This window comes from Primulina eburnea, chromosome 6 (genome assembly GCF_022965805.1).
Source record: "Primulina eburnea isolate SZY01 chromosome 6, ASM2296580v1, whole genome shotgun sequence".
Taxonomy (NCBI): domain Eukaryota; kingdom Viridiplantae; phylum Streptophyta; class Magnoliopsida; order Lamiales; family Gesneriaceae; genus Primulina; species Primulina eburnea.
In genome coordinates this window covers 36,026,281-36,050,762 of record NC_133106.1, presented here as the reverse complement: position 1 = coordinate 36,050,762, position 24,482 = coordinate 36,026,281, and the positions used below count along the sequence as shown (strand labels likewise).

Sequence of the window (24,482 nt, the reverse complement as noted above, 5' to 3'; positions counted from 1 at the left end):
TGCAAGTCGGGCATTCTCTAGTCATCAGAGTTGCTAGGCGCAATAAGGGCGCATAAGTTCTGGCACTTAAGCTAACATACTTAATCAGAGGAACGCTCAAGACCTGCCTCGAGCCTTAAGGCACACCAAGGACCAGCTTTAGGACAAAGGCAATGCGCCCAGAAGAAGAGTGTGCTTTGGCTCGCCCCTAGTGAAAGAACCGTGGCTTAAGCCTATACACACGGCTTATGGATTTGTAATAAATATGAGACATCATACTTAATTGGAAGTTTTTTGGTCTTCAAGACTAAAAAAATTACCAATTTTTAAATACGAAACCTCTAGGAATAAGAAGAAAATGATGAGAAAGTAAAAGGTGTTCTACCGAGTAATAGGTATAAACCCTGCCATGTAAACTTCGAGTTTCTAAATAGCTTCAATCGCCAACTTCCGCAGCTTCTCTTTCTTTTCTGTCTTTAAGGGTATTACTTTTTCTGGCTTCTCGATTCCTTGTATATCTGTTATCCTTAACTTGGTCAGCTCCTGAAATTTTCCAAGGAAAAAATGTCGGAGATTTTTATTAACAGAAATCAACTACAAGTTCCAAGCACTGAATTTAAGAAAAATCACGACAAAAGTAGTGAGGAAACATAAACCCATCAAGATTCAGCTTAAGAATCTATCTAATATAAATCTCAATCCCAATTACCTGTCGATGACCTTTGGTTCTCCTATAATTTTTCCTTCTCTTTTTCTTGAATATAATCACTTTTGCATCTAATGCCTGCATGATAAAAGAAAAATTAGAAATTAAACTTCTAGAGTAAAAATCCAAGATGAAGTAAAAATGATGAGTAGTTAGATATCGGAAGCAGCAGCTAACGAGTAAATATAATCTAGATTTTCTTACATGCTCCTCGACAACAGCATGAACCGCTGCATCAGGCAAAACCGGCCGTCCAATAATCGTCTGACACTTTGAGCCTAACATAAGAACCTTATTGAGAATCAACTGCAAGAACATGGTAATAAAAGAACAAAAATTAATTCAACTCGAACTACAACTACTTCAAGCAATTAATTAGTGCTGATCACTTAATATCTAGATGAATGAAGTCAAACCGAGGTCCTGAATTGGATATATTTTCCGGTAGAAAAATATAGATCATCATTAACATCAGCACAAAAGGCAAGCAAAAGCATTACGGATCTCCAAATGACACAACTCGAAAAATGAGTAGAAAATTTGATACTTTGATCAACACAAAATACAAGTAATTTTGAAATCTCATCATTTTAGTTTAAAATCATTTGAAACAATTGTTAACCATATAGATGTGTCGAAACTTGTTATATTGAGGGAAAAGATTACAACACTTTTTTTTCTAATTATATCATTAGCATAGTGGTAAAATATAGAAATCAAGAACGAAAGCAATATTTACAAGATATCATTTCAATCTGATGCAAGTCCAGAATTTGTTCACAAAATTTAAATCCTAGATAATAAACAGAGTTTTTTTCTGTGAATAGCCAGCCTGCAAGGATACGAGCATCATATTTTAGTTTTGCATAATGCAGTTTAACCAAGAAGCGGCAAACACGTTGATGCATGAAAAAGATTTCACCTATTCACCTAATAACGAGGTTGCTGTGAGGTATAATGCAGTTAACTTATCAGACAAAGTTGTAACTTAATGCTGACAGAGGCTTCAGAGACCAGGGAACATAGGCTCAGACCAAATCATGTTAGGCAAGTTGACCTAATAACAGCCATGCCGTCCGCTCTCATATACCTTACAATTCAGTATTTGAAAAACTCGACCTTGCAAGTAATGGGACAATCATAACCTTATCCTTTGACATTATAGCAGGTAGATCAACAACAATTCTGGCATATTTGTTGACAATACTCTGTACAGCACCACAAGCTTTCAAAATACAACACAAACCTTGTCATTGACATCACAGAACTTCAACCTCTCTGTGAAAATGCTATCCCCGTTGCTCACTTTAAACTGATGCGAGCCAATCTAAAATATTAGATATCAAATGGGATTAATGGGAATAAAGATCTTGAAAAAAAGGGCTTGATTGGGCAAAAAAAAAAAAATGATCAAGCTACTGTACACAAATATCCATAACAGAAACGCTTAATTCAACACAGTAGTCAATAAACACAACATTTTCATGAAAAGGTACAGAGCTTCCTCAAGTTCCCAACTTTCAAAAGAAAAGCAAGAGAAAAATACGAATGAACCTGAACAATGGCGAATATGGGTTCGTAAGGTTTGAAAACCAGGTCAGATTCCTGGAGCGGGCCCATGACTTTGTACCCAATTTCATCAGCTTCTCGTTCTTTATCCTCAGGCGATAAAAAAGCTTCCTCATCTCCAATTTCAGTTTCCTCTGCTTCATCGTCACTCTCATCAGTGTCCTCGTCATCATCCGTGGGCGTGGATGAGAAATGCCGGGAAAACAGATAGCAGTGTGGATAGGCAGACAAATGTTCGCAAATGCGATTGATAGGCTTGGGGTTCTGGGTTTGGTGGAGGAAGTAGATTGAGGCAGGGGAACGGGTATGGGAAAGTGGGTTCAGGGTTTTAAATGACTGGAAATAACGGGTCCAGAATCGAAGGCAACGTCGATTTGCCATTGTTGTCACTTCCCCCGGTGTTCTTTCGCAGGGTTTTGTGAATCTAGGTTTTAGTTTCCGCTTGAAATCGCACTTTCTATTAGCGCTTCTTCATACTTCTCCCCAAGAAAACCAGCATGGACCATGTCTGATGCATTCCGACAAAAACCCATTAATATTTCAATTGAGCTGTTTTAAAAAAAAGAAAGATTACTTGATTTGAGTTTATATAATTTTGAAAGTTGACGTAAATATTTAGATTGCCTCCAACTGTTAATGTTGACCAGCCAATTCTTGTTTTCGTAATTCGTGATTTTCAACTTTTAGTCTTTGAAATTTTGTTTTAGCTCTAGTCTAGAATCTCCAAGCTTCTAATATTCAGTTTGTTTAATTTATATATACATCAGATCAGAATAAAAAAAATATGGATGCATGTAACAAAAAATTAAAAATGGCAACAAATGGAAATACAACTCTCAAAATTCCGAGTCAAAAATTTCTCTCCATGCTGGTATCCTTGATCGCACTTGTGCTCTTCCGGTAGCGCTTAGACTTCCTATCTTTCCCACGCCCACTGGAAGCTTTCTTCACTGGAAAGCTTGCTAAAATCTCTGGGGAGGAGGTGTCCTTAGCTTCATGTTTTCAATGGTTATGGAAGGTAGCGGCGGAGGATGACCGTGAGCAGGAGCATTGGGAGGCGGCGGGGGAGCCCAGTGCTCGAGCAAGTCTCTATGATATCCCTGCAACAATAAACCAGCCAAAAGGTTGCTGAGATCCATCTTTAGGCATCGGTATACACTTAATAACCCGCTTGATCTTGATCCAATGAAGCTAAGCTTATTTTCTCTTCATGAAACTCTACTGAAGCAAACAATGCAATAAACCTAGAAGCTTTTTGGAATTTATTTGTGGGATGCATAACACCTTTTACCTGAATGACAAAGTTGCGTCTCTCGCAGTCCAGGAACATATCGATCCTATAATTAGTCTTCAACCAGATCTTAACCCTTACAGTGGCAAAGCTAATCTGATCTCTGGGTGTAAATCTGTCCACCTCATTAAACCAGAGGCAAGTGAAGAGGTTGGAGATTGGAACGTGCTCCCGAACTATAACACATCCTTCAGGGACATCTGACAGCAGCCAAACGATTCATGTTCATGAAACATGTAATGACCGGACAACCACTGCTTAAAAAATAATGCAACTATAGGGAATTAAATTGGTTAATCGGATAGTCCTACCACTAGTTATTGGGAATTTATCGGCGGAGAATGGGGTTAAGCCCTCCTTTTTATAAAACTCGATTTGGAAATCAATGGAAGCATTTTCATACTTCCCGGCAGCCTTGTTAGCTTCTGCTTCTACGAAAACATCAAAACGTCTATAATGCCTCGATATGGCAAAGCTAGCATTTTTCCTCCACAAAAACCTGGAATATTAGTAAAATAAATTTCAGTTCCAAATAAATAAACTACAGAAAAGGGATAGTGTTTCCACACACACCTAAGCAGGCGAGTATTGGTTACGTATACTAGTACTTTTCGGCTGCGTTTGGTTGGAAGGATATGATAAACTAATGATTAGTACGTAAATGATAAAGAATATTATTTTGGTAGGATTGTAATATATGGTGTAAAATAATATTATGTTTGGTAAGATTTTTAAGTGTAGGATAATTTTGAATTTTTGGATGAAAAGACGAAATTGCCCTTCCCTTCGCGATGGCCGCGGCCGGTCGGAAATGGTGGCAGTTTCCGGAAAATTAGCGACGGATTTTAAAAAACCGTCGCTATTAGCGACGGTTTTTGAAAAACCGTCGTCGATCTGGTTTTGAATTATTTTAGTTACTAAAAAATTTGACATTTAGCGACCGTTTGAAAAAAACCGTCGCTATTTGCGACGGGTTTTTACAAACCGTCGCTAAACAGCTGTCGGCCGGCGGTCCATCGCCTGTCGGCCGGTGCTCGGCCGCGGTTGGCGGTCCGTCGGCGGTCGACCGGTGGTCGGCCGGCGGCGGTTGTGGAGGCGGCAGTCGGTGGCGGGAAGTGGTGGTAAGTTTGATTTTAAGCGGGAAGTGGTGGTGAGTTTGAATTTAGGAGAAGGGTAAAATTGGAAAAATAGGAGGTATTAAGAGTGAGATAAATAATCCTATTGGGTGAGGAGATATTATTTTAACCTACCTAATATAACCTAATCATTCATAGGAGGAATTGACTTGGTTAAATAATCACCCCAACCAAACGCCGGATAGAGTAGGATAAAATTATCTATCCTACCCAATCACCCCAACCAAACGTTACCTTCAAGAATTGATACGGATCAACGACTAGTTCCAGTTTTGCATCAACCCATAGTGAATACCGGGCATTTGGGAAAAGTCGATGGAGAAGCAATTTTGGGATCTGCGGTAGCAAAGTAAGTCTCGGTTAAAAATAAGAGAAATCAACATGCAAAAACTACCTTTCCATTACGTCTTGGATCAGAATATGGTAAATTGTGCACCACTAGAATTCTCCACAGCCCAATTTTCTTGTCACTCCGAAGTTCACTAGAATTTTTTAGAAAAGCCTCTGTTTCTTCATCCACAAAAATATGAAAACAGGAATTTCGCCGGGTATATTCACTAATATTTTTTGGTTGTCGAATTATATCGAAGGCCCCTGATCAAGAAATAATTCCTCCATCAATTAACCAAATACTCTCACTTAAAAGGAAACAATACATAGGTAAGTGGGTACCAAATATTGCTGATGCAACAACCACCCCCTGGCAAGTTTCCATCTCAAGAAGGACCGAATCAGCAACGTCAAAACCTGTCTGATGGCCAGGCTTCACTCCTCTGACAAACCTAAGACACATGCACCAAGCATCAGAGTTCGGGTATGTTGAATGATGCAAAGAAAATAAATACACAAATGTTTTCGAGAAAACTGTTTCAGCCGATAACTATCATACCCACAGTGCACATTCATGGACTCCTTTACATCGAATGAATCACTTCTCTGTCTCAATGAAGGATACCCACCGAACTCAGAACCTCCAAATTCAGTTTTAGTTAAGTCGTCTTCTCGCACGTAAGTCAAAATTTTAAGCACGGGAGAGAAGGATGGCGCATTTGGCACGAGTGCAATAACATTTTCCATAGGAAGGTAGCAAACTGGGCATGCTGAAAAAGCAAAAGGCAAGAAAATGCGCAAAAAGGAAAACCTCAGTCATAACATGAACTAGTAAAAAATCATGCACATCCTGGTTACTAGTATTTTTGTACAGGAAAACAGAGAGCCCATAAAGCACAATGTTCTAACTCACGACGGGGTCCAGTCCTCTTTTTGTCCGCTGGTGGCGGAGGTAATGTAAAACTCTCACATGGATTCCCAGGAGGAAGAGTATAACCAAGAAAATTTGGAGGTGCTGAAGGTGGAGGGGCTACATTTGCAATTTTCTCCATCTCCTTGAGTTTCGAAGAGAAAGCTCCGTTCGTATTATCCTCCTCGAATATTGGCTTGGATTGAACATCAGTTTTCAGAATAATGGTTTCTCGAGTAACTTCACCTGAAAGCAACCACAAAGTCCAAAAATTAACTTCTCATAATAAACAGCCGGGCATTGATCACATAATATAAGGAAGTTGTGGAGCTCATTGGGAAGTCCTGGTTTAACGATTAGCTTTTTATCTCTCGCCACAAGGCTGCTAAACATTGTTTGAATGCAGTGTTAGAGCTTTACAATCTTGGTTATACGCCTCATCATATGCTTCAGATCAATAAAATTTATAATCAATCCCCTATTACATCACCTTAATAAATGAAATCACTGAGTAATGGTAAGTGATGTGATCCAGTTGAAATGGATGAGCCGGGTAAAGAGCTCCAACGGATCAAATCAACAATTTATAGTGTTGTTTAGGAAAATGAACAAGGTAGATGGCTTCGAACGTGACCTGCAAACAATGAAAGGAACTCGTGAATGGACGCCGGAGGGGTGTCCGACGTGACCACTCCGATGCTTAAGTCAGCAGGTTATAAGATGATAACCAGTGTAGCTTTTAGAGAAATAAAGACTACTGGTGTAAATATGTGTGTTAACATATGTGAGTGCCAATACTCAAGATTCAGCCCCCACTAAATGAGAAACATACCTGCCATTTATAGTAAAAAATGAGGTAGGTACCTCGATTCCAGTGCCACCTACTAAGTATGGCAAGTCGGTTGTCCATACCCTAGCTTCTGATGACTTCTAAGACACTCCAAGCCCAAGTTGTTCTGACAGATTAGACGGCCTGTATCAATCATACTCGAGTGTGGTTCAATTCTCGAGGTGGCCTGGTTAGAATACCTCTCGGGGCTTTATATGAGAGCCCGGGCGTCTGGTTGCCCGGAGAGTAGAGTCCGAGCTTGCACTTGTCCGACTTCAGAAGAATCCATCCTGCAAATTGATCCTGATTTGAGAATCCATTTGATATCCCGGGTCATTCATGACCCAGGCTCTTACAGGAGGCTCTACAGGGGTATTAGTAAGCTAATGCCCAAATTAAACAAAATCAAAACTAGAGTAGAAATTTATCAACAAAGATTTCAAATTTTAAGCAAACCAACCTTTGCCAACATACAACACCCACACGGAAACCACCGCGGAAACAATAGACAATAGCAGCATTCCAATCTTGTTTCGAGGGGCAAATTTGCAGATCCAGTGGAACAATCTATCCTTTTCCTTGAACATCTTGGCGGGCTTTCTTGAGGATACAAGAGGTGTAGTTTGTATAGGCAATGACAACAAACTGTTCTGAATTTGCTGCTGCTGCAATGATCCATTACTTCCTGAAGATCGAAGATCCAATGACCCTGTAGTCATTGTTGTCCCCTAGATACAGAAATTTCACGGATTAGGATCCTCTGTTGTGCACAGGACGTGCTGTTCTATTTTTTTGGTTTCACCAATAGTTCACGTGTAAAGAAATAATATATAATATTATATTATATAAAAGGACGCAGCACTTTGTTCTGTTATATTCATTTCAATTTTTTTTTATTTACGATGGTTTTTCTTTTCAATTACGTGTGTGTTATATTTGGAATTTCACGTTGAAGTATTAAAACCAATTTTTATAGTACCCCATGTTTTATTAAATAAATAAATAGGAAAACATAACAAAATATTTTTATTTGAAAGTGGTAGAAATTTGAATAGAGAAATAAGGGAATACACAGATTTTGAATCAATGCATAATTATTTACGTCCAAATGTATAAACATTAAACATATCATTTTAAAGCTATGTATCTAATATTAGCATTAAAGTTTTGTATCATTATCGTACAAATATTTTTTTCGGACGAACAAGTCGCACATAATTTATTAAATATAATTTAAAATTTATCTAACTAATATGATTTTCAAATTATTATGTTAATCCAAAAATTTATCCAATACAAAATAAATGATAAAAGTCCGTGATTCTATCGATATAAAAAAAAGTTAATGTATCAATTAATTATACTAAAACAAGTAATATATTTGATCCTTTCGAATAAAAAAAAATTACAATTCAATAAAAAATTTAGAAAAAATAAAACTGCAACTTGGCAATTATCCTTTTATACAATATAATATTATATATTATTATTATTTCTTTACACGTTAACTATTGGCGAAACCAAAAAAATAGAACAGCACGTCCTGTGCCACAGTAGAGGATCCTAGTCCAAATTTCACCACCCATTTCCCCTAATCCCACTTCCAAATTCAGGTAATGTATGTACATATAAAAAATATACTCGAATTTTGAATCTTTATCCCTTTACCGCTATATGAATCCACTAATACCAATCCAAAAATGGGAAAAACCATAAATAATGATTATAAGAGTCCGTATTCAACAGAGTACCGGTGATAATATAACTTGACGAGAAATGATACATCACTTGGCAGATAATTACATGGCTCAATGGAGTTTTTGTGCTATCAAGTATCTTTGTTACGAGACGATTTGATGTACTTATATATTTAAGAGGTGTTCATTTGGTTCATATTTGTTTCATGAGTTAAATATGATCGAATATGAACCAAATCAACTCGTCTACACGTAGAGATCCATCTTATTCTAAACCCATGTTTCTGTTAGCGTCAATGGTAGATGCGAGAAATTTGTGTAGATTTTCTTTGTTTCCCTCCCAAAATGCGCTCTTTATAAAACTCTATTTGTGTGTTTGGTTGAGTGGATTAAATAAGGATAGATTAATAATCAAATATTTGTCGTTAAAATTTTAAGATGTTTTAATAATCATTTTGACCCCGTTTAATATCCAATTTTATCAATCAAATATTTATCCATAAAATTGGATCTTAAACCGGGTCAAAATGATTATTAAAACAACTTAAAATTTTAACGATAAATATTTGACTATTAATCTATCCTTATTTAATCCACCCAACCAAACACACTATGTGACATAAATAACAAATATAGGAATGACGCAATTATCGTATATATTAATGTTCATTTATATTTTTTTCTTGTTTGCAGATTAATTTTGGTGGTATATTTGCTATGAAACAAGTCATTTGTGACAGATTTATAGCAACCATGGACAAAAAAAAAATGAAATTCTAATCTCCCAAAGATTACCACATGCGGTACTTAATTTGTAGGTATATTGTTGGTTTCAATAATTGTTCCTGATAGGTAGAACAATTGAAACGTGTTGTTTAATGCAATTTAAAAGATTTGAGTAACAATGTTATCAACTATAACTTTTGATGTTCGATTATACATATATTATACTATATAATATATATAAGGTGAAAATGAAATTCATCCTATATACCAAAGAATAATGAAAAATTTTATATGTATAATGAAAGTTATATTTTAGGTTGCATATTACATATGAAATTACAAAATTATTCCAACTGCATTTTAAAAAAGTTTTTTCAATTAAAACGTATTTGAGGTAGTTTTCTTATTTCAAATATAACGTATCGTTGTATATATATATATATACAAGTATACAACTCAAGAATTAATTAGCATTTAGATTGATTGGCTAGTTTAATCCATTAACTAAATAATGTATAAATATATATAAATATAATCCAGATACTTTTATTTATATATTTATATAAACGCACAAAAAAGAAATATCTAGCGGGGATAGCTCAGTTGGGAGAGCGTCAGACTGAAGATCTGAAGGTCGCGTGTTCGATCCACGCTCACCGCATGATGGACTTTAATTTTGTTTTGGGCTTTTGTTGCTTTATTTTTCTTTGGGCATTTTTTTGCTTTATTTTGTTTGGGCTTTATGAGTACAGCCCAAAATTGATCTGTACAGCATGTCAGCGGCCCACCCTAAATTTCCGCGTAATACCGAATTTTTATTTTCATCGAAATGTACATATAATGTTACATCGATCGATATGAACCTCGATTCAATCTATCTTTATATCTGTTGCTTCAACATATATATTTTAATTGTGTTTTATCTCAAATTTGAGTAAAATACATATCCAGAATATACACTTTTAAAAATATAGTTTATTCGTGTACCCAAATGGAACACAATCGAATGACTCAAGTCCAAATTCACGGGATAAAAAAAAACGAAGAAAGGTTCAAATTCATGAACACCCATTCACACAGCTTCAACAGCAGCAGGTCTATACAAATCCCCAAGACTTTCCTTAAGATCCACTGTTAGCAACGATACCCTCGGCCGCGCCACCCTGCGGGCATATCCATATTCCTGCCACAGTGGCTGTGCCACGGCGAACCGCTCACAGGTTTTAAGCCATTTAGCCTGCATGTACCGATGCTTTCGCCATGGTCCCATATGCTGTTTTTTCGCCTTCATGCATCTCTTGGCAGCGGTACATAAGATCTTTAACGATGCCAGAAGCCTTTCTATTTTTCCCACGAAAATTTCGGGCAGGGCTGCGACCAGCTTGTCATATTCCGGGTTTGCTAGGGCCATCTCGAACTCGGCCCGAAAGTTCAATTCAATGATCACCCTTAATTCCCCTTTCTTGGGGTTTGAAGTGTCAATTACATCCAAGAATGTGTGTTCACCTGCATAAACATCCACTCTTTTTCAAGACAATTGTATAATTTGTATGTCTAAGTGAGAGGGTTACTTTTTGCATAGTAAAAATGTCATAACAAAATTTGAATAAAATTTAAAAGTTATTTTGCTAAAAAAATAACTAAAATAGAGGAAACTAATATATATAGACACTCATCTTGATGTACGTGCTCATGTATATATATATATATACGTGCTCATGTGAGGCATTCATTAAATTTGTAAAAAATTATATATATATATATATATATAATGGTATAATTTTTTACAAATTTAATGAATGCCTCACATGAGCACGTACATCAAGATGAGTGTCTCAGTTGTCAGCCAAATAAATTAAAAACACGATATTTTCGCAAATAATTTAATTCGTAATTGAAATAAGTTTACTTTACTATACTCCACGGATTACAGCTAACTTTTTGCGAAAACTTTTGACTCAAATCAAAGAAAACTTTCCTAGCTAGATCAACATTTGTAAAGCTAGCTAAGACAGTGAGTATTATATAAGAGTAGGTCTCATGTGAGACCGTCTCACGGATCTCAATCTGTGAGACGGGTCAACCCTACTCATATTCACCATAAAAAGTAGTACTCTTAGCATAAAAAACAATACTATTTCATGGATTACCCATATAAAGATCCGTCTCACAAAATTTAACCCGTGAGACCGTCTCACACAAGTTTTTGCCATTATATAAAGTAAATGATAAATAAATCTCTAACGATATATTTATATTGTGTTCCGTATCTGTCAAATCATTTTTTTTTTGCAATATTTGATTTACAAAAAAAAAATTGTAAAAAAGAAAAAGTTTTTGCCCTATCTTGCCTTGCAATTATTTTCTTGGATAAAATTTGATATAAAACATTAAAAATCTGATATTAATATATGATATTTGAGTACAAAATATTTACAATAATATATGATTTTTGAGAATTCGAACATGTATAACTAATATTAATATTATTGTCATGTCTTTTTTCAAATGAAAATGAGTACAAAATATTGAAAATATGATATTGATATATGATATTCGAATATAAATATTTTAGATCTAGTAATGATATATGATTTTTGAATATCCAAACATATATAACAAGTAGTATTAATGATATACATTAATTTGAAAATCTGTATAAAATATAAAAAATGTGATGTTGATATATGATATTCCAATATCTACTATTTCAAATACGATAATAATATAACAGTTAATACTTATTTATCTTATATCAATTCAAGATTTTAAATGTTTTATATCAGATTTCATCTAAAAATACACATGGGCCTGTGATTTGAAGAATCATTTTTTGCATGAATCAAATAATGCAATTTTTTTTTTTATCTAACAGATACTTAACGCAAATGCATCTGGATTGAGAATGAAAAGCGTCTCCCTTTTATATACCTGAGGTGATATGTTGTGAACTTCTCCACTTGGACTTGCAAATTCCACTGTTAAAGCCAGAACTTTGCAGGCGCCGGCAAACGACTTCCATGAGACATTTCCGGCAACCCTTCGGCTCCGGCATCCCGCAGGCGCAAACATTTCCTGCCTGCTGCGCTTCTTTCAACGCTTCCTTCACGATTTTTCTGATTCTTGACTCTAAACAACTCGTTCTAGATATTGTAGCCTGCAAAACAGCGCAAATTTACTCAACATTTCTTCAGCTTATCAAAATCAACTAAAGACTGGTGCATGGGCATATATAGATAAATAAGCTTATAAAATACTTGTAGAAGATGGAGTTGTGTCTCCCATGAGTTCTTGTCATCATCTTTAGCATTTCCATTGATATTGTTATTTTCGTTTTCGTTGTCTTGTTCTTGTTCTTCTTCATCATCAAAGCTGGTGCTGATAGATGAGAGTCTGTCGGACTCTTCGCTTAAGAACTCAAAAACTGTGTCGGATAAATTAATTCCAGGGTCTCCGGATAACTCAACCAGCTCCCCGATTTCGTAACTCAGAATCCTGTGGTTTATGGGAATTCTAGACATATCTCCGGCCCCGAACAGTGTACGTAATTTAGTTTTGTTGGGACCGAAAGACTCTTTCAGTTCTCGCTCTAACCTACATTCCCCAACTTGGGATGAGATGTTGGCATTAAATACAAGAGCGGTGCGCAGGCTCCGCATATTCTCATTTTTATGCATAATATATAGGGAAAATGATGCATAGTTTATTTTTAAAAATACAATAAATGTTTAAAATGATGCATGGAGAAGAATATAATAAATATATATTAGTTTTGATTGTAAAAATATATTTTTATTATCATAATATGTTGGGATAGTGATGCCACATCATACATAATTAGTTATTTTAATAATATATTTTAAAAAATTCTAAATATAATAGAATAATAATTAAAATAACGATAAAAATATTGAATTAAAGTAGTGATGCTATTGGAGATATATAACATTAAAATAAACAAGTTTAACTAGAGGACAATTTTTTGGAAAATTTACTACATGTGGTTTTTCAATATTATTTCAACTTTTCACTTTGCTAGCTATTTCTAAAATGGCATTCCACATAAAACAATTGAGATCATTCAGAAAAGAAATCTCTAAATTTTGAAGTATAAAATGCAAATTTTTACATGTAACAAAAAGGTAAATATATATTTGAGTAAGTATCTTGTAAGACGGTGTCACGAATTTTTATCAGTAAGATGAGTTAATCCTACTGATATTCATAATAAAAAGTAATAATTTTAGCACAAAAATAATACTTTTTCATGAATAACCCAAATAAAAAATCTGTCTCATAAATACAACTCATGAGATTGTTTCACGCAAGTTTTTACCGAAATATATTTGGAAGCACAATATGGCCATTGCATTGCTCATGATGTCTCCACGTGGGTTTATCTTATTGGTGTCATAAATAGATTGGTTCACTTGTGGGACCAGACAGCCATGATCCACCTCGACCACGCTCAATCATTGAATCGGCTCTGAAACTTATGGATATACTCGAATATTCACATTTTATTTTTTATTCTTAATATCATTTTTTTTGCTTTTGGCATCTGTATTAATTATTTTTTTATTTCTACCTCACCACGTAATTTGTTTACGTATTGGCTTCTCTTATTATATTTTCAGCTTCATTTATTTTTTTTGTATAAAGATTAATTCTAAATTTTCGCATCGCCGAATACACAACGTTCCATGAAAATTATATTAGGCTTATTTTATATTAATTGAAACAATTCATCGAATGTTTTCTTTAAGTGTAGAATTGAACCAAGTTTGGATGAGAATTGAATTGATTTAGATCAGACAATGTAAGATTGATTTTCGTGTGAAAGAGTCCATATTAGTGATCTTCTTTCTCTTTCAAATCTCTATCTATTTGTTTATATCTCTCGATTTATCATATCGACTCAGTGTTTCATACTCATGGAAGAGTTTTCCATCGTTGGTAAACCTTTTTTTTTAAAAATAAAATTTGAATTGATTGGATAAGGCACATCATTGTACGCGGCGACGGGCCCGTGGTTGTGTTCCAACCGAATATTAGATGTCCCCAAGTTTCCACTGAATTTCGAAGTGTGTGGGAAAAGGACAATGGGCAATTTAGTATTTTTACCGCTCGTCCCATCTGTTCTTTGCTTGAGTCATTCAAAATAGGAGCTAGGAATAAATGACAAAGTTGTTGAGTAAAATAAATAGGTAAAAATTTGTGTGAGATTGTCTCACGAATCGTATTTTGTGAGACATATATCTTATTTGGATCATTCATGAAAAAATATTATTTTTTATACTAAGAATATTATTTTTTATTGTGAATATCGGTAGGGTTGACCCGTGTCACAGATAAATATTCATGAGATCGTCTCACAAGATATATGTATTCAAACATATATTCGGTTGGATTATTTTATCCAATGGATGCACATTATGCATGATTCAATTTATTTAAGTGTCCCTACACATTATTGATTGTTAAAATTTATATTCTTGGCCAAAAAAATATAAATAATGTATGTAATATTATTAAATATCCGTTCATAAAGTAGATAAGAATGCGTGGAGCATTCGACTTTTGAAATTTTTCCGTGTTACAAAAGCATATATTATTCCTCTAACATTATAAAATTTATTACATTCAATAGATAATATATTTAATTGAGATCAAGTAAAAATAAACAAGGATGTTAATATTTCTAGAAATTAATGGAAAACATTATATATGCTGTTGAATTTCAAATTTGTTTTTGTATTTTTTTTAAAAAAACAAGAAGGAAAAAAAAAAAGCAAAATTTGTACAAGTTTACGGCATGGCCTGCTTTTATATGTGCTTTCCGATGTCAACAAGCGAAGATAATATCTATATTGAACATGCCTTATCCACATCAATGAATGAATGCTGATCGTAGTTGACCATTTCAACACCAAAAAGAGAAAATTAAATGAAAAAAAAAAATCAATTCCATTCAAATTCCTCTTCTAAATTTTTTTAAGCAACGCAATGCGCTTCAAATCTTCAACTCTAAGAATTAAAATAATTTGTGTCTCAAGAAATCATTATTTATTTCGAATTTTGGACTCAATGAATATTTTTATCTGAGAGCTGAAAGTATAAAATAATATTTTTAAAAAAATCTTGTTTTTTTTCTTCTAATTAACGCGCCAAGTCAATCCTCTAGTCTTTGGCTCTATTGGGGAGAGACTGTTGAAGAGTATTCGGGTCTACTCATTTGTCGAAATTACGAATTATTTTTTTTGAACATCAACTAACAACTTTATTAATCTTAAACTTGAGAGTGATAATCGTTCATAATGATTGTGCTAATAGAGATAGGGTTGACTACAGAAATATCAAAGCAAGCTTGTTGGAGAGTGGTTTTAACCAATGTATGAGCGGCTCTATTAGCTTGTCTCCTAACGTGATCGACTTTGAAAGAAGTCTGATTCCTGATGATGGCCCGACATGCTGTGGAAATGGAGAAAATAAAGACTTTGGGGGAGGAAAAAAGTGGCTATTTCCCTCGGTTCGTTCGATCCTACTTGTGGGGCATTTTTTCACGTGATTTAGATGGTCCAGATTTAGCCATATTTTTTATTTTTTTAAAAAAATAGTGGACCTCATGTACTTGTGGCTAAATCTGAATCCTAGATCTACACATTTGCACTGCCCCACATATAGGGTGAAACATTCCATTTCCGTCTGTCTATTCAAATTAATGTTTTATAAATTTTTGTGGCATTTTGTCATTATTCTATATTTTTAACAATCTTTTTCTTCCACCTCTTGCCTTGTGCAATTACCTTTCTTCAAAATAATGATAATGAATCAAATACATATGACTACATGAGGCATTGACTTTTGATACCCCCGGATGGAGGATGGGCTCGGCCCACTCCCGATAGCCCATCTCGTGGGAAGCCCAGCGCTCAGAGGAGCGCTTGAAGTCATCCGCGGGAGGTCATCCGGGAGGTCATCCCAACCGACCTCCCATGTCAGCAGGACCGTCGATTAGAGAGGGTGGCCGAGGTCCCATGCCGATCTCCCGTGCCGACCTCCCAGCAAGATGCCGAGCCGACCTCATACGTTGCGATATCGGGGCGGTATGAGACGCGTTGGCTGAGCTCCCGAGCCGAGCTCCCATGCGGTCCTGGCTTCACGTGGGCTCATGCCTACAAGAGCCCTTCCTCAGATGCGAAGTGCGTAGCCCACGGAGATCAAAGCCCAGAAAAGTAAAGCCCATCAGATATCTAAATCAAATCTGGGTGAAGATCTAATCAAATCTTCCGGAGATTCTGGAGATCGAAACCTACCAAAACTAGGACTCTATTGTTCTCCTATAAATACCAGGTTCCGTTCATTGTTTTAGCAATTCATACTTTTTCACATTCTCTTTACACACACAGTTTTCTCTCTCAGTTTTCTGACTTGAGCGTCGGAGGGGCTACGCCGGAACAACCTTCCGGCCCCCTTCTAACACTCTTGTTTGTGTTTCTGGATTTCGAGGTGTCTGATCCGAGCTCCCAAGGTGAAGATCCGACCTCCCAGACAGCATTCAAACGTTTGGTCCGAGCTCTCCAAGCAGGGATCTGACTTCCCAGCTAGCATCACCGATTTCAGCGATATCAATTGGCGCCGTCTGTGGGAATATACTGAGAAGACGTAGACATGTGGGGACGAACAGGTATAAGAACAGGCCCTGCGCGTGGTAACCGAGGTCCCGGAGGTGGCAACCAGGGCCATGCAGATGGCAACCGAGGTCCCGGAGGTGGCAACCAGGGCCATGCAGATGGCAACCGAGGTCCCGGAGGTGGCAACCAGGGCCATGTAGATGGCAACCGAGGTCCCGGAGGTGGCAACCAGGGCCATGCAGATGGCAACCGAGGTCCCGGAGGTGGCCAAGGCAGAGGTGTGGCTGATCTTAGTCTAGACCAATTGGCCCAGTTGATTAATAGGTCTGTGAATGAGGCCCTCCGTCGAAATCGTACTCCATCACCACCGCCACAACAACCTCCTCCTCCTCCTCCCCCTCCTCCCCCTCTTCCTGAGCATATGGAAGCCATTTGGGAGGAAGTCAGGAGGCTTGGCAGGCGGATGGGGGGCCGACCTCCCGTATTGGACAGAGAAAGCCCACTCTCCCTCGAGATACTAAATGAAGACCTCCCCGTTAATTTCCGTCAACCAACCGTCAAGGATTATGATGGAAGTACGGACCCCGAAGAATACCTCGGAAGGTTCAATAATTCTGCTTTGCTTCACCGATACTCAGATGGGGTCAAATGCCGGGTCTTCCTTACCACCCTAGTGGGACCCGCCCAGAGGTGGTTTGATTTGCTCCCGCCACATTCCATTACCAGCTTTCGAGAATTCAGCACCCTATTCATAAACCAGTATGCTACAAGTAAGAAATACTTGAAAACCTCATTGGGTCTGTTCAATTTGAAACAAGGAGATACAGATTCACTGAGGGACTTCATTAGGCGATTCAACAGTGCGGCCTTGGAGGTCCCAGCTGCAGCAACGGAAACTCTGGTAAATGCTTTCACACAAGGGCTCCGAGGGGGACAATTCTTCAACTCCTTAGTCAAAAAACCCCCTCAAAGTTATGATGAGCTCCTGAGCCGAGCTGAGAAATACGTGAATCTTGAGGATGCACAAAGGCAAAGGCGAGTGGATATCCGACCCGATGATAAAAATAAGGGGAAAGAGAAAGTGGAACCAAGTAGGAAGAGGCCTGCAGAAAGAACAGAGGAACGGAGCCGAGGTACTGGACCTTTCCCTTATGCCCCGTTGGCAATGAGCTTGGAAAGAGCTATGGCCATTTGTGAAGAAAGAAGAAAGCTGGAGCGACCGAAACAAGCCGAGAAAGGGCCGCGTTTACCGCCCTCAGAAAAGTTTTGTGAGTTCCATCAAGAGTACGGTCACGTCACCAATGATTGCCAGAAATTGGGGGAAGAGGTCCAAAGAATCATGCAAAGAGACCCTCACATGAAGAACCTCCTAGCTCGATCAGAAGGAAGATATCGAGATGATCGAAGGGATCGAGGACCTCCTGGGGTTAATCAGAGGCCACAACCCCGGGAGAACCGACCCAACCGCGGGGGTCGAGATGACCCCCCGCGACATCAAGGCCCTCAGGTCCAGCAGATTGCTAATGATCCGACCAGAGGTATAATCCACATGATAACGGGCGGCGCCACCGACGGAGATTCGGGCAGAGCTCGTAAAGCTCATGGTCGGAGATTGGAAAGTTTGGGGTTAGACCTTGCCCCCAAAGATGACCCCGTCATTGGCTTCGGGCCGGATGATATGAAAGGTGTTGTGGCACCTCATAACGACGCCTTATTAGTCACTCTTACTATCGCCAACTATGACGTCGCAAGAATCTTTGTTGACACCGGAAGCTCAGTTAACGTTATTTTCAAAAGAACCCTGGACCAAATGAAAGTGGAAGGTTTCGAGTTTGATCATATCTCTACGCCTTTATTTGGCTTCACAGGACATGCGGTCCAAACTGTAGGGCAAATCATGCTCCCCTTATCCCTAGGGGCGGGACCTCACCGCATCACAAAAATGACATGTTTTACTGTGGTGGATGCCCCCTCTTCCTACAACGGAATACTTGGCCGACCTGCCCTGGCCGACTTCCGAGCTGTAAGCTCTACCTATCATCAAAATCTGAAATATCCTGTGGGGAATGAAGTAGGAGTCGTCGGGGGGGATCAGAAATCCTCTCGACGATGTTATGTGGATGAGGTAAGGCAAGAAGTCAAAAGATCTCGGACCGAGGTAGGGATGATTGTGGCCCAACCAAATATGACCTCCAGAAGAGAGGTTCAGCTCACCTCAGAAGAGGAGCCAGAAACGGTGGAAATAGGGGTCCAACGGAGTGTCAGGGTGGCGGCTGATCTTGATCCCGAAACCAAGCATGATCTACTGGCTTGTTTAAAACTAACATTGATGTATTTGCTTGGTCTCCACAAGAGCTTCGGGGGATCAGCCCCGGGATAATGAAACACCACCTCAACATTCTCCCTGAAGCCCGGCCAGTCAAACAGAAGAAGAGGCATTTTGGCCCCGAGAAAGACAAGGTAATAAAAGAACAGGTAGACGAGCTTCTTAAGGCAGGACACATTAGGGAGATCTTTTCCCAACATGGCTATCAAATGTTGTCCTGGTCCCCAAGAGCTCGGGAAAATGGAGAATGTGCGTCGACTTCAGAGATCTTAATAAGGCTTGTCCAAAAGATTGTTACCCCTTGCCGAGGATAGACCAACTGGTTGATTCCACCGCAGGTCATCAGTACTTATGTTTGATGGATGCTTATCAAGGATACCATCAGATCCCCTTAACAGAAGAAGACCAGGACAAAGTGAGTTTCATCACTTCCGAAGGGACGTTTTGTTATGTAGTGATGCCTTTCGGGTTAAAAAATGCGGGAGCCACCTATCAAAGGCTCATGGACAAGATTTTCTCAGCCCAGGCCGGAAGAAATGTGGAAGTGTATGTGGATGATATTCTTGTAAAGTCGAAGAACTCGGCTGATCTCATAAAAGATCTCCGTGAGACCTTGCCACTTTGAGATCTTACAGGCTAAAGCTGAACCCCCAAAAATGCACTTTTGGGGTCAAAAGTGGGAAATTCCTTGGGTACATGGTAACAGAAAGGGGAATTGAGGCCAATCCTGAGAAAGTAAAAGCTATTCAATCTATGACACCTCCTGGGAATCTCCAGGAGGTCCAGAAGCTCGCCGGGAGAATCGCCGCTTTGTCACGATTCATTTCAAGAGCGGCACATCGTAGTTTACCCTTCTTCCGAGTCCTCAGGAAAGCTAAAAAATTCGAATGGGATGAAGAATGCGTGAGGGCATTCGAGGATCTGAAGAAGCATTTGGCGGAGCTCCCCATATTAGCCAAACCAGCCCCAGGGGAACCATTGTATGTTTACCTCTCGGCCACTGAGATGGCTGTTAGTTCAGTCTTGGTCAGGCAGAAAGGCACGGAACAAAGCCCCGTATATTACATCTCTCACGCCCTCAAGGGAGCGGAGCTCAGATATACAGTTGTGGAGAAGCTCGCTCTGGCCTTGGTAACAACAGCTCGAAGACTAAGGCCTTACTTTCTATCTCACCCCATTATGGTCCTCACCAACAGCCCTCTCGGGAAAATAATGACGCATGCTGATATCTCAGGAAGGTTGGTAAAGTGGACCACTGAACTAGGGGAATATGACATTCAATATGGGCCTCGAACCGCAATCAAAGCGCAGGCCTTGGCCGATTTCTTGGCCGAGACTTTGCATGTGGAGGTGGAAGATCTTTGGAAGGTCTATGTGGATGGTTCATCCACCAATGAAGGCAGCGGAGTTGGTGTGTTATTAATCTCTCCAAAAGGGGATGAACTAAAGTTAGCCGTGAGGCTAGACTTTAGGACATCCAACAATGAGGCAGAATACGAAGCGGTCTTAGCGGGTCTAAGAGCAGCACGGCAGGTCGGAGCAGCTCGAGTCCACATCTTCTCTGATTCTCAGCTGGTGGCCCACCAAATGAATGGATCATACGACATCAAGAATGAAAGATTGATAGAATACGTAAAAGCGGTGGAAGCAGCTAAAGAACTCTTTACAGAACTGGTTTTTAAGCAGATCCCCCGAGAGGAAAATGAGGGAGCCGACGCCCTTGCTAAAATGGCCAGCTCGCTCCACAGCTGGAAATCAAGAGAGGTGGTGGTCCAAGTAGAGCTAAGCCCTTCTGTGCACTACCCCTCTCCTGAGCACGAAGACAATGACTGGCGCGCCGAGTTATTAGATTACATGAAAGATGGGGTGCTCCCCGAAGATCCGAAGAAGGCTTACAGGATGAAGCGAAGAAGCCTTCGGTTTGTAATGATCAACGGAACTCTTTACAAGAGGTCAGCCTCTCGGCCTCTTCTCAAGTGTTTGGGTCCCAAGCAATCTAACTATGTACTAAGAGAGATTCATGGAGGCTGTTGCGGGAATCACTTGGGATCTTATTTTCTAGCACGAAAGGCACTCTTGGCCGGATATTTCTGGCCCACTATGTTAAAAGATGCTCTAGCCATCGTCATCTCATGCGACAGCTGCCAACGTCATGGTAAGCTCCAACATCAACCAGCTGCCCTAATGAAGAGTATTGTGGCAGCCTGCCCGTTTGACCAATGAGGGATCGACATTGTGGGACCTTTTCCCCCGGCCCCAGCCCAGAAAAAATTCTTGCTCGTGGCCATAGATTACTTCTCAAAGTGGGTAGAGGCTGAGGCTTTGGCTAAGATAACTGAAAATGAGGTACTCAAATTTCTCTGGAAGAACATCGTCTGCAGGTTTGGGGTCCCGAGGAAGTTGATATCCGACAACGGAAGGCAATTTCAAGGAAGCCGGATCCAAGCCTGGGTGTAAAGAGATGAAGATCCAGCAGCACTTCACCTCCGTGGCCTACCCTCAATGCAATGGCCAAGTGGAGGTCACCAACAGATCCTTAGTGCAGAGCCTGAAGACCAGACTCGGGAGCGCGAAAGGTAATTGGGTGGAGGAACTCCCCAGCGTGCTTTGGTCGTACAGGACCACCCCAAAAATAGGCACGGGGGAGACGCCTTTCAGCCTAGTCTATGGAAATGAAGCCGTGCTTCCGGCGGAGATCGGTGAAGAGACACCTCGCGTCACATTCTATGATGAGCAAAACAATGAGAGACGAGCAACAGACTTGGATTTCGTGGAAGAAAAAGAGAAGCCGCGGCCATAAGAATGGAAGCTTACAAGAGACGCATAGCCCCAGTCTTACAACAAAAAGGTCATTCAGAGGAGCTTCCAGGTGGGTAGACTTGGTCTTTAAGAAGGTTCAGGAAGAGAAGATCGAAAGCTCGATCCAAAGTGGGAAGGGCCGTTCAAAGTGGTGGAAAAGCTCAGCTCGGGTGCCTACTACTTAGAAGACTGGACAGGAAGAAATTGAAGAGGCCGTGGAATGCTTATCACCTTCGCAAATATTATGCTTAGATATTGCTAGAAGCTTTAGTTTTTTTTTATGTCATTTACTTTCGATGCAAGGACGTCAGGCTTTGATGCTTTATTCAAATACATTAATAAAGTTATGCATTTTGTTTGAAATTGTTATATTGCAGAAAGGGTTTTCACCCTCAGTCAGGAGCCCAGAGCTCACCTCATCTTGGTCACGCCAAGTATGAAAAGGGTTTTCACCCTCAGTCAGTTCAGGAGCCCAGAGCTCACCTCATCTGGTCAAGCCAAGTATGAAAAGGGTTTTCACCCTCAGTCAGTTCAGGAGCCCAGAGCTCACTCCAGCAGGGATCTGACTTCCCAGCTAGCATCACCGATTTCAGCGATATTCAACTTTATTTGTGAATTATAAACCTCAATGATTTTTTAAGGAATTCCAAGAACTAATAGTATATTTATCAGAACATCAAATCAATTCTTCTCGACTTGACAAATTACAAAGGACAGATGGAAAACATAATACGACATTCCTTATCAAATATATCGTTTCGAAAGATCATCTCGGATAAAACTCAGTGACTGACATGTCATTTTTTGCATTACTTGAGTTATATCTATTGACCGTGGAATACCTTGGCTCCAAAGGTACCGGAGGCAAAGATGCACTGAAGCTGCTAAGCATAAGAACAACAGAAGACATCGTTGGTCTGTCAACAGGATTATCTTGTACGCATAACAAACCGATATGAATGCATCTTAACATATCATGTATGGCACTCGAACTAGTCCTGAGCACAGGATCGATCAGATTCTCAGCCACTCCTTGCCGCCAACTTTTCCATCCCTATGAAATACATTTTCCTCAACACTAGTTAATCATACATGCACATGTATGTCCCACTACCTATGGGTATCAATGGATGGAGATTTGAGTTTAAATGAAAATTAAATGGGAATTTTTTGTATAAATTTCGTGTCCTAAATACAGAACTGTTGTAATACAAATCAAACAAAGATATTAACCAAAAATATTACTTCAGTTAACCACTGATATTAGTAGCTGATAGAATAGGATTTCGGCTTTCCTTGCTTACCTTATTTAAGAGGTCGTCCATATCCTCCCAATTTTGATCTGATATATTTTTCTGACCGCTTACAATTTCGAGCACCAACACACCGAAACTAAATACATCAGACTTGACAGAGAAATGTCCATACCTCGCATATTCTGGTGACATGTATCCACTATAATAAGCATGTCGTTCGTTAGTTGTTGAAGCAAGGAAAGTCTTACAAGACATAATCATTCATCCTCCATTAAAAAAAAAAAAAACAATGATGTTTGCTAGTCAAGAGGGGACTCGATCTTGGCTGAGAAGGAGTTGATTTCTAAATAAAAAAAATTTGAAATTTATATGTATTTTTTATAAAAACGTAAAGATACTTAGTTGAACATTTGTCTATTTACCAAAAATTATATCTAATGTGAGAAAATTACAAAAAACATCCGGTAACTTGGTCTGTGATGCAAGTAATCAGAATTTTTTTTTTCTTTTTCCCTTTCTGGGTCTTTTTTTTTTAAAAAATTGTCGCAGTGTTGATCTAACATCTAATATTGTAGAAATGACAACCCGAAATCCATTAACCGCGATTTTGGATCTCAGTCCTAGTAATGCTATCGTGAGAATACTTACTATGTTCCGACAATTCTATTGGTATGAGCTTGAGTTTCATCAGCGGCAAACAACCTCGCCATGCCAAAGTCTGATATTTTGGGATTCATATCACCATCTAAGAGTATATTGTTGGCTTTAAGATCACGGTGAATTATTTTGAGTCGAGATTCTTCGTGCAAATACAGAAGTCCCCTAGCTATTCCTCCTATGATCTTGTATCGCTTCCCAGAGTCCAAATTCATACGTTCTATCGGGTCTTTAATAATATGTAAAAAAAAAAAAACGTTAGAGCTCAAAAGTATTTAACTGATTAATTTTTGCTGGAAATAATATCGAAACATTACCAAATATATATCTGTCGAGACTGGCATTCTCAACAAACTCATAGACAAGAGTCTCTCTCTGCCTTCAATGGAGAAACCCAAGAGTCTCACAAGATTCCGGTGTTGTAGTTTGGCCACTAGTAAAACTTCATTCTTGAATTCGATGTCACCTTGCCCCGAATCTATAGACAATCTTTTTACAGCAATATCACATCCGTTCGAAAGTTTACCCTATTATCAAATACTAACATATTCAAAAACCAGTCCAAACTAGCTATATCGGTGTCACCATGAATATTGGATGGATATTGTTGCAAACTACAAGAGTTTTTGTGGAATCT

General features: G+C 38.8%; 7 protein-coding genes and 1 non-coding gene across 8 annotated transcripts in view; 4 read left to right on the top strand and 4 right to left on the bottom strand.

Moving 5' to 3' along the window:
* Positions 1-387: 387 nt before the first annotated feature.
* Positions 388-2,771, bottom strand: LOC140834814 (large ribosomal subunit protein bL21m-like). The gene is made up of 5 exons (XM_073199957.1): positions 2,240-2,771; positions 1,932-2,012; positions 890-991; positions 689-763; positions 388-522 (listed from the first exon to the last, which is right to left on the bottom strand). Exons 1-5 carry the CDS (start codon positions 2,633-2,635, stop codon positions 406-408), a joined length of 771 nt encoding a protein of 256 aa, XP_073056058.1. The 5' UTR covers positions 2,636-2,771; the 3' UTR covers positions 388-405.
* Positions 2,772-2,976: 205 nt separating this feature from the next.
* LOC140834821 (probable hexosyltransferase MUCI70) lies at positions 2,977-7,491 on the bottom strand. The gene is made up of 9 exons (XM_073199967.1): positions 7,211-7,491; positions 5,925-6,167; positions 5,571-5,781; positions 5,354-5,463; positions 5,076-5,275; positions 4,911-5,017; positions 3,857-4,044; positions 3,546-3,745; positions 2,977-3,354 (listed from the first exon to the last, which is right to left on the bottom strand). The coding sequence occupies exons 1-9, from the start codon at positions 7,467-7,469 to the stop codon at positions 3,217-3,219; spliced, it is 1,656 nt and encodes a 551-aa protein (XP_073056068.1). The 5' UTR covers positions 7,470-7,491; the 3' UTR covers positions 2,977-3,216.
* Positions 7,492-9,761: 2,270 nt separating this feature from the next.
* TRNAF-GAA (transfer RNA phenylalanine (anticodon GAA)) lies at positions 9,762-9,834 on the top strand. The gene has a single exon. It is a non-coding gene; the product is annotated as a tRNA-Phe (tRNA).
* Positions 9,835-10,077: 243 nt separating this feature from the next.
* LOC140834810 (uncharacterized) lies at positions 10,078-12,832 on the bottom strand. Its single transcript, XM_073199954.1, has 3 exons — positions 12,431-12,832; positions 12,105-12,330; positions 10,078-10,679 (listed from the first exon to the last, which is right to left on the bottom strand). The coding sequence occupies exons 1-3, from the start codon at positions 12,830-12,832 to the stop codon at positions 10,246-10,248; spliced, it is 1,062 nt and encodes a 353-aa protein (XP_073056055.1). The 3' UTR covers positions 10,078-10,245.
* A 3,561-nt stretch (positions 12,833-16,393) lies between these two features.
* LOC140835522 (uncharacterized) lies at positions 16,394-19,187 on the top strand. The gene is made up of 2 exons (XM_073201011.1): positions 16,394-16,986; positions 17,071-19,187. Exons 1-2 carry the CDS (start codon positions 16,845-16,847, stop codon positions 19,185-19,187), a joined length of 2,259 nt encoding a protein of 752 aa, XP_073057112.1. The 5' UTR covers positions 16,394-16,844.
* Positions 19,188-19,829: 642 nt separating this feature from the next.
* Positions 19,830-21,356, top strand: LOC140835521 (uncharacterized). Its single transcript, XM_073201010.1, has one exon. The coding sequence runs from the start codon at positions 19,830-19,832 to the stop codon at positions 21,354-21,356; it is 1,527 nt and encodes a 508-aa protein (XP_073057111.1).
* A 238-nt stretch (positions 21,357-21,594) lies between these two features.
* LOC140835520 (uncharacterized) lies at positions 21,595-21,933 on the top strand. Its single transcript, XM_073201009.1, has one exon. It carries the CDS (start codon positions 21,595-21,597, stop codon positions 21,931-21,933), a length of 339 nt encoding a protein of 112 aa, XP_073057110.1.
* A 704-nt stretch (positions 21,934-22,637) lies between these two features.
* Positions 22,638-24,482, bottom strand: part of LOC140835519 (cysteine-rich receptor-like protein kinase 10) — a 4,328-nt gene continuing 2,483 nt past the window's right edge. The window contains 5 exon segments of the mRNA XM_073201007.1: positions 22,638-22,986; positions 23,237-23,387; positions 23,837-24,074; positions 24,163-24,213; positions 24,216-24,372. Of these exon segments, the coding sequence (XP_073057108.1) occupies positions 22,699-22,986; positions 23,237-23,387; positions 23,837-24,074; positions 24,163-24,213; positions 24,216-24,372 (885 nt within the window). The 3' untranslated portion in view covers positions 22,638-22,698.

Bases quoted from the DNA above. Each gene is read 5' to 3' on its own strand.
- LOC140834814 (XM_073199957.1), bottom strand. From the start codon at position 2,635: ATGGCAAATCGACGTTGCCTTCGATTCTGGACCCGTTATTTCCAGTCA. The intron at 2,013-2,239 runs GTTCATTCGTAT...CTAATATTTTAG, and splicing joins CCATATTCGCCATTGTTCAG to ATTGGCTCGCATCAGTTTAA. The intron at 523-688 runs GTAATTGGGATT...GGAAAATTTCAG, and splicing joins GAACCAAAGGTCATCGACAG to GAGCTGACCAAGTTAAGGAT.
- LOC140834821 (XM_073199967.1), bottom strand. From the start codon at position 7,469: ATGACTACAGGGTCATTGGATCTTCGATCTTCAGGAAGTAATGGATCA. The intron at 5,464-5,570 runs GTATGATAGTTA...CATGTGTCTTAG, and splicing joins TCCATGAATGTGCACTGTGG to GTTTGTCAGAGGAGTGAAGC. The intron at 4,045-4,910 runs GTTTGGTTGGGG...CTAATATTCCAG, and splicing joins TATCAATTCTTGAAGGTAAC to GTTTTTGTGGAGGAAAAATG.
- LOC140834810 (XM_073199954.1), bottom strand. From the start codon at position 12,832: ATGCGGAGCCTGCGCACCGCTCTTGTATTTAATGCCAACATCTCATCC. The intron at 12,331-12,430 runs GTATTTTATAAG...GCTGTTTTGCAG, and splicing joins CACAACTCCATCTTCTACAA to GCTACAATATCTAGAACGAG. The intron at 10,680-12,104 runs GTATATAAAAGG...ATGTTTATGCAG, and splicing joins TTCACAACATATCACCTCAG to GTGAACACACATTCTTGGAT.
- LOC140835522 (XM_073201011.1), top strand. From the start codon at position 16,845: ATGTGGGGACGAACAGGTATAAGAACAGGCCCTGCGCGTGGTAACCGA. The intron at 16,987-17,070 runs GTGGCAACCAGG...GAGGTCCCGGAG, and splicing joins TGGCAACCGAGGTCCCGGAG to GTGGCCAAGGCAGAGGTGTG.
- LOC140835521 (XM_073201010.1), top strand. From the start codon at position 19,830: ATGGTAACAGAAAGGGGAATTGAGGCCAATCCTGAGAAAGTAAAAGCT.
- LOC140835520 (XM_073201009.1), top strand. From the start codon at position 21,595: ATGAAGATCCAGCAGCACTTCACCTCCGTGGCCTACCCTCAATGCAAT.